The sequence below is a fragment of the Muscardinus avellanarius genome, assembly GCF_963383645.1.
Source record: "Muscardinus avellanarius genome assembly, chromosome: 21".
NCBI lineage: Eukaryota > Metazoa > Chordata > Mammalia > Rodentia > Gliridae > Muscardinus > Muscardinus avellanarius.
In genome coordinates, this window is record NC_137807.1 from 25,272,620 (window position 1) to 25,285,208 (window position 12,589).

A 12,589-nucleotide genomic window follows, 5' to 3' on the forward strand; every position below is an offset into this window, starting at 1 on the left:
CCGGCCAAGGACGCCGAGGACCCGCTGCGTGATGAGGCCGGGGGCCGGCGCCCACCGCCCGGGCGCCTTGGTTCCCTGGTTGACCATCGCCCTCCAGGACAGCCCTGCCTTGGGCCTGCGTCTCCTTCTCAAGACCCAGGCGTGCCGAGCCCCTGGCCCCAGGACGCCAGTCCTCACACCCCTTTTTCCTAAGACCCCTTCCAGGAAGTCTGTGAAAGCACCCAGGAAATAAAAGGCCGGTGAAGGAAATACTACTTGGATTCACAAGTAAGCCTGCGTGTTGTGTGTGCGTGGCACTGGAGATCGAACCCAGAGGCCATCTACCTCTGAGCTACACCCAGGCTTTTTATTTTAAAAGTCTAAATTATGGGGCTGGTCTCAATCTGTGATCCTCCCGTCTCAGGCTTCAAGGTACTGGGATGTACTATCGCGCACCAGCTGACAGATGAGGACATAAGTCACACAGTGGGTGGGGAGCCAGGGTCTGAGCCTAATTCCACTCATCAGCCCAGTGCTGTGCCCCCCCCCTTCAAACTTCTGAGGTCAAAGCTGTGGTCTGGGCTCCAGCCCTGGGACCTGCACGTGCCAGTGTGTGTGTGTGTGTACACGCATGGGGTCAGCTTGTTTAGGTCCTGTTGTTGTTTGCGACCCCTGCAAACAAAGCAGCCCAGTCCCGTGGTGTGGCTGAATGGCGCTGGCCCCAGACTCCCCAGCCTTGGCTTCCCCCACATGCCCGCTGCCCACAAGCACAGCCTCACTGCAGGGACGCAGAGTTGCTTGCAGGAGGCTGCAGGAAAGGCATTCTCCCCAGAAAGACAGCGAGCCTGTCTACAGGGAAGCTGGTGCTGCCAGGTGGTTCTGGGGCGGAGCCAAGTTCCTTCTTCCCCCTAGGGGGGCACCGAACAGGAGAGTGCTCCCTTCTGCCCCTCGGGACTGGTGCTACCAGCACCCGCTGACCCTGTCCTGTGCTTGGGAGTCCCCGGCTGGCTCGTGGCTGAGGGAGGGGCCTGGGATGAGGCTCTCAGCAGCCCCCCAGGCAGCTAACCCTTCCCACTGGTACAGCTCAGAGCTCAGGGTAGACGCCTCTGCCCTGGTAGTTCACAGCCTCCAGTACTTCCATGTGACCCCTCCCTGCAGGAAGCAGAAACTCCTGGAGAGGGTGGGGTGGGCCGCCACAGGCCAAGGGGCAGGGGCCTGCCACCAGGGTGTGGGCAAGGAGCGGCGGTGTCCTGAGAACATCTGGGCGCGCGGTCTCCTGGGACCAGCCCTGCACTGGACACTTGCGCAGCCTGCCAAGCCATTCCGGGGCCTCGTGCCCAGGCCTCAGGGCAGGCTGGGCTGCAGCCCACACTGTGGCTGCGGTGCCCAGGGTGGCTGGGCCCTCACTGCCCCAGCCAACATGTGGCCCTGGAGGGATGGACGCAGGCAAAGAGACTGCCACAGGATCCGGTTTATTCTGCCTTGGCAGGGTGGTCCTGAGAGTGGCGGCGCCACCCTGTCCCGGGCGGAGGGAGGCCCGAGGGCCAGTTAAGGCCAATGGAGGGAGAAGCGGGGGCACAGAGCCCCCTGGAATGCATGAAGCCAGGCCAAGGCCCGGAGGCAGCTGTGGTAGGCCAGGGTGGCAGGCACCAGGCTGGGACTGGCCTTGGACCCAGGCCATGGGCACCCGGGGAGCGGGGTGCAGGGTCACGTGACGACAGGAAACACAGGCACACGACTCACAAGTAAGCACATGGCGCGTGGCACAGTTCACAGGACAGGGACACGAGAGAGGCGTCACATACAGACGAGACAGCACTGTGGGGATGGCCACCGGAGGCCAGGCTGCGAGCGAGGGGCGGGCGACGGCCCTTTGGCACTACGCTGAGCCGTGAGGGCGGCGGCGCCGGGCTCAGTCGGTCTTCCACACCTTGTTCAGCATCTTCACCACCTCGTCGTAGATGATAAACACGATGGCCACGTCCAGGCAGACGCGGCCCAGCCGGGGGACGGTGCCCTTGTAGAAGCTGGAGGGGAGGTGGGGGTGAGCATGGGGCGGGGGAGAGCCCGGGCGGGGGAGAGCCCAGGCAGGCAGCCGGGCAGGGCCGTGCCTGCCTCCCTACTTACGCCTTGAGGCCCTCATTCCTCAGGATCTGCATGCCGCAGTCCCACGTGTTGCGGTATTTGTGTGCCTCCAGACCCTGCAGGACACGGTGGGCGCGTGCTCAGCAGCCAGCCCCCCACCGAGGGCCCCCCCCCCCATTGCCCTAGCTCCCCACCTGCATCCGGGTCTTGATTACGTCCAGAGGTGTGTTCCCGAAGACGCTGGCTGCGCCAGCAATGGCTCCGAAGGCCCCAGTGATGAGCGGGTTCATGGGCTTGTTGGGGTTGTCTCCTGGATGTGAGGGAGAAGGGCAGGCAGGGTGCTGGGAGGCCCAAGGGGCAGGCTCGGAGGGCAGGGAGGGCCCGAGCAGTCTAGCTGGCGGGGCCTGGAAACCTGGACGCAGACGCACCTCGGTACCAGTTCCGCAGGGAGGTCATAACGAAGAAGCGGATGGCTTGGTTTGAGCCCTGCTTCAGCACGGTGGCCGTAAGGCCCTGGTAGGTCCCCTTCAGCCCTGGGGGCAGGCAGGCAGGCAGGCAGGCGCTCATCCTGGCACCCCAGCCTCCAGCTGGGAGTCAGGAGAGCGCCCCGGGGATGCAGGGCAGGGCTGCAGGGGAAACCCGCCCTCTGCCACCCAGCCGACGTCCCTGGCCCTCCTCTCCCGCGGCTCACCTTGCTCCCGCACGATCTCTCTAACCCCGTGGAAGAATCCTCTGTACTTGGGGTTGGGGGACGTCTGGTCGTGAATGAACTTCACCTGAGAGCACGAGAGGGGCGGGGGAGCGTGGGCCTCCAGGGCCACCTCCTGAGGGGCAGCGGGCCTGGGGCCTGGCTGGCAGCCAAGCCCACCACACAGGTGGGGGCAGCTCTTCACCTTAGCCTCTCCCAGCACACCGGGGCCACCTGTGCCCCAGTCTGGTCAAGCCTGCTGGTCCCCACAGGTGGGGCAGCAGGCCTTTTACTGACTTGTAATTCAGTACTTAGGGAGGCCGACAGGAGGAAGGCAGGTTCAAGGCCAGCCTTGGCAACTTAGCAAGACCCTGCTTCAAAATAAAGAATAGAAAGAGCTGGGAGTATAGCTGAGAGACAGAAGTTACCAGTTCCTCAGGGAGGTCATAATGACCTCCCTGGTTTTAATCTCCAGTACCAAACCCCCCAGAAATTAAGTCTTTTACTTAAGACCTTAAGAATGCTCTTGCCCTGGGGCTGTGCAGCCTCCAGGGAGACCCTTCCTGCCCTCCTGGCTCAGCCTCCCGCCGTGAGCCCGCCAGCCCGCTTCCTGCCAGGTCCCCACCTTGATGGTCTCCATGGGACACACGACCACCACGGCCTCGGCCACGCCGGCGCCCAGGCCGCACAGCAGTCCGCGCGTGCTGTCCAGCCGGCCCTGGGCGTCCCGCATGTGATTGCTGAGGAACTCGAACATCCCGAACCTGCGGGCAGAGGCCGGTGAGCGCCGCCGCCGCCGCCCCCCGCCCCGCCCCGCCCCGGCGCGGCCCGGCCTCACCTGACGGCCGCCTTGGGGATGGAGCCGTAGAGCAGGGAGCTGAGGCCGCGGTACAGGCCCAGGACGCCATGGCTGCGCACCGTCTGCCGCACGCAGTCCCCTGCGGGAGGCGCCGTCAGACCCGGCCCCGCGCCGCCCCCCGCCGCCCGCCGCCCGCAGGCTCACCGATGCCCCGGTACCGCGGCGGGTGCGCGCGCTCGTCCAGCTGCAGCTGCGTCTTCACGTACTCGGTGGGGAACGTGATGCAGATCTCGATGCCGCCCGCCAGGCCGCCTGCGGGGAGCCGCACCGTCCGCCCCGCCGGCCTGCCCCCGCGGCCGCCGCCCCCGGCCCGCCCCCCGCCCCCGGCCCCGGCCCGCCGGCCTCCCCCCGGCCCGCCGGCCTCCCCCCGCGGCCCCCGCCCACGGCCACGGCCACGGCCACGGCCGACCCGGAAGCGGGCGGGGACTGGGGGCCGGGCCCACCCGGAAGCGCGGCGGCGGGGTCGGGGGCCCACCTGCCAGGATCGCCTTCCCGGGGTGCGTGAGCTTGGCCTTCCCGGGCGCGGGCGCGGCGGCCGCCAGGGCGCGGGGGGCGCGGGGCGCGGGCATGGCGGGGCGCCCGGCGGCGGCCGTGGTGCGAGCTGCGGCGGGGCGCGGGGCGCGACGGCGGCGGCCGGTTAAGTCCCGGGGGCGGCGGCGGCTCCCGGCCCCGCCCACGTGGCCTGAGCCCGGCCCCGCCCCTCCCCGCCCCGCCCCGCGCGGGCCGGGAAACTGAGGCCGGGCGGGGACTGGGGCGCAGCCAATGGCCGGGCAGGGGGCGTGGCGAGGGCGTGGCGTAGGTGTGGGCCGGGCCGGGGCGGGGCGGGGACTGGAGCGCAGCCAATGGCCGGGCCGGGGGCGGGGCGGGGCGCGGGCGGGGCCTGCGCGGGGTGGGCGTGGCCTCCGGGAGCCGGGGTCTGCGTCCGCACCCGGCGACCCCGCCCCGCCGCTCCTCGCGGGCGGTGAGGGCCGACCGGGAAGGCCCACCCATCGCGCGGCGGCTCCCTGAGCTCTGGCCCCGGGCCTGTCAGTGACCCCTGGCCCTCCTGCCCACACGCGCGTCACGCAGACCTTTGCCTCAATAAACCGACCTTAATATCCCTGCCGGGCGGGCGCCGCGGGCTCGCGCTGAGGCTGCAGTGTGGCCGCAGGTGGGGGCAGTGCCGCCCTTCCCAGGCGCCGCGTGGGGAATCCTTGCAGACCATAGTGTCCCGGCAATGCCAGAGGGCCCGGAGGCAGAAGTCCACCGTGCCACAGCTGCTGGCCAGGTCTTGGGCGGTGGGGCCATCCTGGCCTCCTGAGACTGGAGTGGCCATCATTGGGCTTCTGCAAAAATAATGCCCAGGTGTCCTGAAGTGTTTCTTGGAGACACTGGAGCTGGTGAAGGGGGTGTGGAGCCTATGCCCGCTACACATTGAAGCGGCTCACCTGAGACAAGGAGGCCTGGTGGAGACTGCAGGCAGCAGGAGCAGCAGAGCCCTGAGCTTAGGGGCTCCTGACAGCTGGGCCAGCCACGGCCTGCCGGGGGAGAGGCCTACAGTGAAGGTCCTCCTGACAGGCTGGGCGCTCTCTTCTGGCTGCCCCTGAGCTGCCAGGACCAGCCCTGGCCCCCCTAGCCGTAGCAGAAGCCTGGGGAGAGGGAAGGGCTGTTGAGGTGCTGGCTCGGGGCCAGGCAGGTGGGAGGCCAGCTGGTTCCCAGATGGGACGGTCACTTCACTCAGTCAGCTGGGTCTCATTCATGCCCATCAAGATCTAAAAATTCCAAGCCCGGCGTGGTGGCGCACACTTGTAATCCCAGCACTTGGGAGGCTGAGACAGAAGGATCGCGGTTCACAGGCAGCCTCAGCTACTTAGTGAGGCCCTCTACAACTCAGTGAGACCCTGTTTCAAAATAAAGAATAAAAAATAGGGCTGGGACTGTAGCTAGAGGTCGAATGCCCATGGGTTCCATCCCCAGACCTGTGGAAAAAAAAATTGACCCAAAGAATGGAAACCAAACTATCAGACTAACGCGTGTGTATCTGTGTTCATAGCCGCACAATTCACCATTGGCAAACGATGGGAACCAGCCAAGATGGCCATCAACAGATGAATGGATCACAAAACCATGGGGTACGTAGACAGTGGAATTTTACTCAGCCGCAAAGAAAAACACAAATACCTAATTCACAGGGAAAGGGATGGAACTGGAGGACATTATGCTAAGTGAGATTAGTCACAAAATGTAAGAGATTGGATGGTCTCCCTAATTTGTGGAGCTGGGGAGAAGATGGGTCACAGGAGGAGCTCTAGAAGGAGAAACCACAGAGGAGCAAATAAGGGCCCTGCCTGAGCGGATGGGGGGGAGGGAACCGCTAATGCAGGTGATGGACCTCAGCGACCTACCACTGTGGCCACCAGGCCCGCGGGGAGGGGCGGGAGCGGCGGGACTGGGTAAGGGCTAACTGGTGCCGTGTGCATGTATGTCTCCACCATCTTGTATGGTTACAACATGCACCAATACAAAATGGTATTTAGCCGGGCGTGGTGGCGCACACTTGCAATCCCCGCACTTGGGAGGCAGAGACAGGAGGATCGCGCAGGTTCGAAGCTAGCCGCGCTGGCCTAAGAGGCCCTGTTTCCAAATAAAAATATAAAATAGGTCTGGAAGTGTAGCCTGGAGGTAGAAGGGTTGCCAGGAACCCCAGTGCCACACACACACACACACACACACACACACACAAAGGAGCTGGCTGAACCATCCTCCTAGACACACAGACCCTTGGCCTCCTGGAAGCCGCTGGGGCGCTTACCCCCTTGTCCATCCCTGTCCAGAGCTGGGCCAGGACAGGGCTATGTGAATCCCCCCCAGGGTGCCACCTACCAAGCACCCGCGGGCCAGCTCCCCATGGGGTCCTCTTGGACTCGTGCACAGACTGAGGCTTCCGGCCAGCCACCTGCTGAAGGCCTCTGGGAGCTTGGCAGAGGGGCACAGGAGCCTGCAGGGGTCGGGCCGGGCCGGGACCTTCAGTGGCTGGCGGTTGGCTTCTGAGGGCCGCGTCCCCTTCTGGACACAGAAACATCCCTGCTTATGCACACACAGGCACACGCGCACACACACAGTCTGCTACCTTTTTGACAGGCTTGGCAGAGCTGGCCAGATACGCAGGGCTCAGTGTGACTCACGTCTGAAAAGAAGAAACCAACTGTCCAGGTGAGGCCCAGCCGGGCTCCGGCGCCAGCGCCAGCAGCAGGTCATTGCTGAGCAGGGGCTTGCAGTCCAGGTAGAACTGCTGGTGGGGGGGGGCACAGCCCAGGCGCAGGCCCCGCCCCTCCAGGCACCCCAGCCCCATTGCACCCCCTGCTGGCGTTGCTGGAGGGCCACTCTCCTAGAGAGGCCTGTCCCACAGCCCTGAGACCAGGCGGCCCTGACGGTGCCTCCCCTGCCTGACCGCCCTGTGCGCCTGTCTCTGGCCTTGCCCAAGACTGACACCAGTGTGGCGCAGGACCAACATGCACCCGGTAGCTGTGGGGTGCGGGCGCGAGGCTAAGAGCTGGGATAAACCCCAAGGCCAGGACGACAAGGTGTTTGGCCTCAGCTCCTCTCCCTGGCCTGTGAGCGCGTGGCAGCGCTCCAGCCGGATGCTGCACACCCCGGACCCCAGTGAGCCCCACAGCCCACCGGGGCCTGGCCGCTTTGCGCAAACCCTGCGCCTCCGGGAAGGCTGTCTCCTGGGCGGCGTCGGTCCGGCCAGGCTGCCGGCCAGGCTCCTCCCCCGCCAGTCTCTTGCTGTTCTCCTGGGTGCGTCACTTGGAGGCTTGCCAGCTGCAGCATGCGGTGTCCAGGGCCCTCACACGGCTCTGCTGCGCGGGGAGCGGGCACCCTGTCTCCAAGAGGACATCAGCCAGCCAGCCAGGCGGGCGTGTCCCCGTGCGTGTGAGCAGGAGTCTGGTGTGCGCTGGCGTGCGGCCTGGCCACAGGCAGACTGGGCCCAAGTGCCCTGCAGCTTCCTGGGGCCTGGGGCTGCGCAGCTGCGGCTGGAGGCGCCTCCGCTCCCCCCCCCCCCCATGGTTCACTGCCGGCTTCAGCCCCTAACACTCCTCTTCTGCTGGAACCCTTGCTGTCCCCGGGTTGCCATCCCGACCCCGCAGGGGTGGGCAGAGTCAAGGTCACTGCCCAGTCGCTAACCACAGGCCTCGCTGCCAACCAATGGCTCCTGGGGACAACCGTGGGCCAGGGCGCTCCCATCTGGCCAAGATGCTGGTGGCCGCCAGGGAGGAGGACGGCCAGACCCAGCTCTCGCCCTGTGGGCACGGAGTGGACCTCAGCCTCCTATGCAGCTGAGGCTAGCTTCAAACCTGTGCAATCTTCCTGTTTCAGCCTTCCAAGTGCAGGGATGACAAGCGTGCACCACCACGCTCGGCTTATTCATTTTTTGCAGTACAGGGGATGGAACCCAGTGGCATTCTACCTCCAAGCTACACCCCCAGCCCAATTATTTTGGGGGGGAGTCTGGGGATGGGACCCAGGGGCATTTGACCTCTGAGCTACATCCCCTGTCCTATTTTTTTTTCTTTATTTTGAAACCGGGTCTCACCAAGTTGCAGAGGCCTCACTCAGTAGCTGAGGCTGTCTGTGAATCGTGATCCTCTGGCCTCAGCCTCCCGAATGCTGGGATTAGAAGCGTGCGCCCCCACACCCGCCTCCAGCCCTATTTTTTATCCTTTAGTTTGAGACAGGGTCTCATTGAGCTGTAGAGGGCCTCACTAAGTAGCTGAGGCTGGCTGCAAACCTGTGATCCTGTCTCAGCCTCTCAAATGCTGGGATTAACACCTGTTAGTTTTGAAACTCTCGGGTAGGAATTGAAGGGAGCGTCCTGAGTCTGAGGAAGGGTGCCTGAGGACCTTCCCACACACTCCCCGGGCGGGGCCGGGCGGGGCCGGGCCGGGCTGCACACACACACCGCTCCTAACCAGTACTGCACCAAAGGCTTTGGTGAGGCCATTTCGGGAGGAGAAAACACAAGGGGTTTTGTTTCTACATCAGGAAGAAACAAAACTGTCCCAATTTGTGGGCAGCACAGTTGATTTAAAAACTCTCACAGGCTCGCCGGTTGTGGTGGTGCACGCTTGTCATCCCAGCACGTTTCTCACATTATAGACGTGGGAGGCTGAGGCAGGAGGGCTGCGGCTCACAGACAGCCTAGCTGCTTAGTGAGGCCCTTCGCAGCTCAGTGAGACCCTGCTGCAAAATAAAGACAGCACTGAGCTGGGGGTGCAGCTCAGAGGGAGAAGGAGCCCAGGCCCAATCCCCAGCAACACACACACACACACACACACACACACACACACAAAATAAAACCTCATAGAATCTATCAAAAAATCTAAAAATATATGAGCTTGGCAAGGTTTCTACATATGAGTACTATTTAACAATATACCATTCTAATTTTCAAAAACTCAAAACAAGCTGTAACAGCTTCAAAAATGCAAAATACAGGCTGAGTGTGGTGGCACATGGGTGATTCCAGTGCTTGTATCTCAGTACTTGGGAGGCTGAGACAGGAGGATTGCAGGTTCATGACAGCCTCAGCTACTTAGTGAGGCCCTCAACAACTTTGTAAGACCCTGCTTCAAAATAAAGAATTAAAATAGGACTAGGGGTATGGCTAGGTGGTAGAATTTCCCTGGGTTCAATTCCTAGTACTGCAAAAACAAAACAAAACAAAACAAAACCATACATACAGCTTGGCACAGTGGCACACACCTGTCATCCTAGCACTTGGGAGGCTGAGATAGGAGGATTGCAGGTTCGAGACCAGTCTCGACAATGCAGCGGGCTTCAGCAACGCTGAGAGGCCATGTTTCAGGACACAGTAGAAAGGGCCGGGGGCGGCACTCGGAGGTGAAAGCTCCTGGCTTCCATCATCCCAGGTCCGCGCACACAAGAAATAAAATTTTAAAAAATTCATAGGTTTAAAAAAATTTTTTTTGCGGGTCTAGGGATGGAACCCAGAGGCATTTGACTTCCAAGCTACACCCTCAGCCCTGTTTTTTATTCTTTATTTTGAAACCGGGTCTCACTGAGTTGCAGAGGCCTCACTAGGTAGCTGAGGCTGTCCTCGAACCGCGATCCTCCTGTCTCAGCCTCCCGAGTGCTGGGATGACGAGTGTGCCCACCACGCCCCGCTTCATAGGTTGTTTTAAGGACACAAAATCAGTTCCTACTTTCTGACTGAGCACTTTTTCTATCTGCAGCCCCCCCCCCCCCCCCCCCCGCGGCTGTCCCTGGCTCAGAGCCTGAGCCTGCCCCGCAGGAGGCGGCTGCAGGGATCGCAGCCCGCTTAATGGCCGCCCAGCAGCGCCAGACAGAAGCCGCCCGCAGGGGCCTCGCTGATGGCTGATTGCAGCTGAGCACGTGCGGAGCTGCCTTTCCCGGGGAGGAAACGATGGCACAGGGCACCCCGGGCCACCCCGAGGAGCCTGGACGAAGGCCCTGTGCCGTCTAGGTGGACTCTGCCCCAGGCTTTGCCGTTCAGTGTGTTCAGAATTTTATTTTACTTTTTTTTTTGTGTGTGTGTGTGTGTTGCTGGGGATGAAATCCAGGGATGTTCAACTTCTGAGCTAGGGTTTTTTGATTGTGTGTGTGTGTGTGTGTGTGTGTGTGTGGTCCTGGGGATGGAACCCAGAGGCTTTCTACCTCCGGGCTATGCCCCCGACCGATTTTTATATTTTATTTGGAAACAGGGTCTCACTAAGTGCTGAGAGCCTCACTAAGTAGCTGAGGCTGGCTTTGAACCTGTGTGATCCTCCTGTCTCAGCCTCCCAAGCGTGGGGATTACAAGCGTGCACCACCACGCCCGGCTTAGTTTTTGTTTTGAAACAGGGTTTTGCTAAATTGTGGAAGGTCCTAAGTTGCTGAGGCTGGCCTCAAACCTGCGATCCTCCTGTCTCAGTCTCACTCAGAGACTGGGATTATAGGTGTGTGTCACCTTGCTGGGCTGTGCTTAGGAAATTGGAATGAAGTGTATTAAATCTACAGGCAAATCTTCAAGATGGATAAGCTGCCATGAAAAAGATCCAAACCAACACAGAGGACGGGCGTGACGGTGCACTCCTGTAATTCCAGCACTGGGGAGGCTGAGGCAGGAGGATCGCAGGTTTGAGACCAGCCTCAGCCACTCAGTGAGACTCTTAGCAACCTAGTGAGACCTTGTTTCCAAATAAAAAATACAATGGGACTGGGTGTAGCTTGGAAGTAGAATGCCCCTGGGTTCCAGTCCCAGAAAAAAAGAATTAAAAAAAAGGGCTTTTATATATAAAGTTGCTGCGCCTTCTTCCCCGTCTAAAAACTGAGCACGGCTTGTTTCAGCAGGAACGCTGCATGGCAGACAGTCCCGGGAACAGGCGCGCGGCATCTCCTTCTGGGGAAGAGGATTAGGCGTGGGGGTTTGGGGACTTTTTGGAATTGGCCTTGTTACCAAAAAGATACCCGAGACTTATGTTATTAATGGCTTCAAATTGTTTAAAATAATTCAAGATTTACTCCCTGAAACTGTAACATTTATGTCTGAGTTGCTCCTAAATTTCCAAATGACCGATCTAACAAGAATCCTATAAAGACTCAGACGATAACAAGGAGAACAAGCCTTAAAGACCACCGATCCTCCCCAGGCTTTCCCCACGCAGTATTAACAATGCCCCGAAAACAGCCAAGACAAGTCGTTCCCACCGTCATGAGTTCTCAAGGGCCAGCATGTCTCCTGAGAGGCAGGCTGGGAGAGTGGCCACTGGCCCCAGGAACCCTCCCCCTTGGTTGTACACTGGGTGCGTGGACAGCAGCAGAAGAGACGGGCGCCAGGCACAGCCCTGGGACCTGGGAAGTATGAAACGTCCCTCTCCTCAGCGGCGCTTATTCATTAAAAACAGTGATGTACGTCAATCACAGAGTTAATGCTTAGCATGGGATATTATTTTGATATTATATTAGGAGTTAATAATAAACTTCTGCTCTTTCCATGGTTGCCTGTAAGAGGAAATGCTCCCTTGAAAAAGAACCTGGCCGTCTGTCGCCTTGCCTTGATGTATTAGTTCTTTGTATACTTATCGATGGATTAATTCTAGAAAAACCTGTAAGAGTAGAATGTAGCCAAAAAAGAAAGTATAAAATGCTTGCCAAAACCGAAAGTAGTAAGCTGGGCGTGGTGGGCACGCTTGTAATTCCCGCCCTTGGGAGGCTGAGACAGGAGGATCGCACAGGTTCGAGGCCAGCCTCAGCTACTTAGTGAGGCTCTCGCAACTTAGTGAGACCCAGTTTCCAAATCAAATATAAAATGGGTCTGGGAGTATAGCCCGGAGGTAGAAAGCCTCTGGGTTCCACCCCCAGTACCACACACACACACACACAAAAAAAAACCCCGAAAGTAGAGAGAGCAAAAATGTAAACTAAAGAGAGCAGCGTCGCCCTCCATTGCGTCTGTGGCTGTTTCTCCGCCGAACTTCACCGACTCCTCACCCCACCGCACGCGGACCCACGACTCCTGCCAGGGCTGGACCCCGGCGTAAAGTCTTAATTTATTTTTCATGGTGCTGGGGCTCTGGAGCCCCCGGGCTGTGTCGCTGGCACGTAGGTATCCCTGCAGAGGTGAAAACAAGTCTCTGCGCCTCCACCACGGGCCTTCCTCTCTTGATTTGCCGGTATAATTTTCTTTTCTCTTTTGGTAGTGGGGATTGAACCCAGGAGCATTTTACTTCTGAGTTATACCTCCAGATCTTTTTAATTTTTAATATACATTTATTTTGTGGGTTTGGGGATGGAACCCAGGGGCATTTGACCTCCAGGCTCTCAGCAATATAACAAGGCCCTATTTCCAGATGCAAAATACACCTCCTGACCTATTTTTTATTCTATGTTTTGAAACAGGGTCTCACTAAGTTGTGGAGGGCCTCATTAAGTAGCTAAGGCTGTCTGCGAACCATAATCCTTTGGTCACAACCTCC

The 12,589-nt window shown here is 60.1% G+C and overlaps 1 protein-coding gene across 1 annotated transcript; it reads right to left on the reverse strand.

Annotated features, from left to right (window-relative positions):
* Window positions 1-1,891: 1,891 nt before the first annotated feature.
* SLC25A1 (solute carrier family 25 member 1) lies at window positions 1,892-4,180 on the reverse strand (the record flags this gene model as incomplete). Its single annotated transcript, XM_080717882.1, has 9 exons — window positions 1,892-2,006; window positions 2,107-2,180; window positions 2,259-2,374; window positions 2,493-2,597; window positions 2,756-2,840; window positions 3,378-3,516; window positions 3,591-3,690; window positions 3,756-3,863; window positions 4,087-4,180. The coding sequence occupies 9 exons, from the start codon at window positions 4,178-4,180 to the stop codon at window positions 1,892-1,894; spliced, it is 936 nt and encodes a 311-aa protein (XP_080574008.1).
* Between the last annotated feature and the right edge of the window lie 8,409 nt (window positions 4,181-12,589).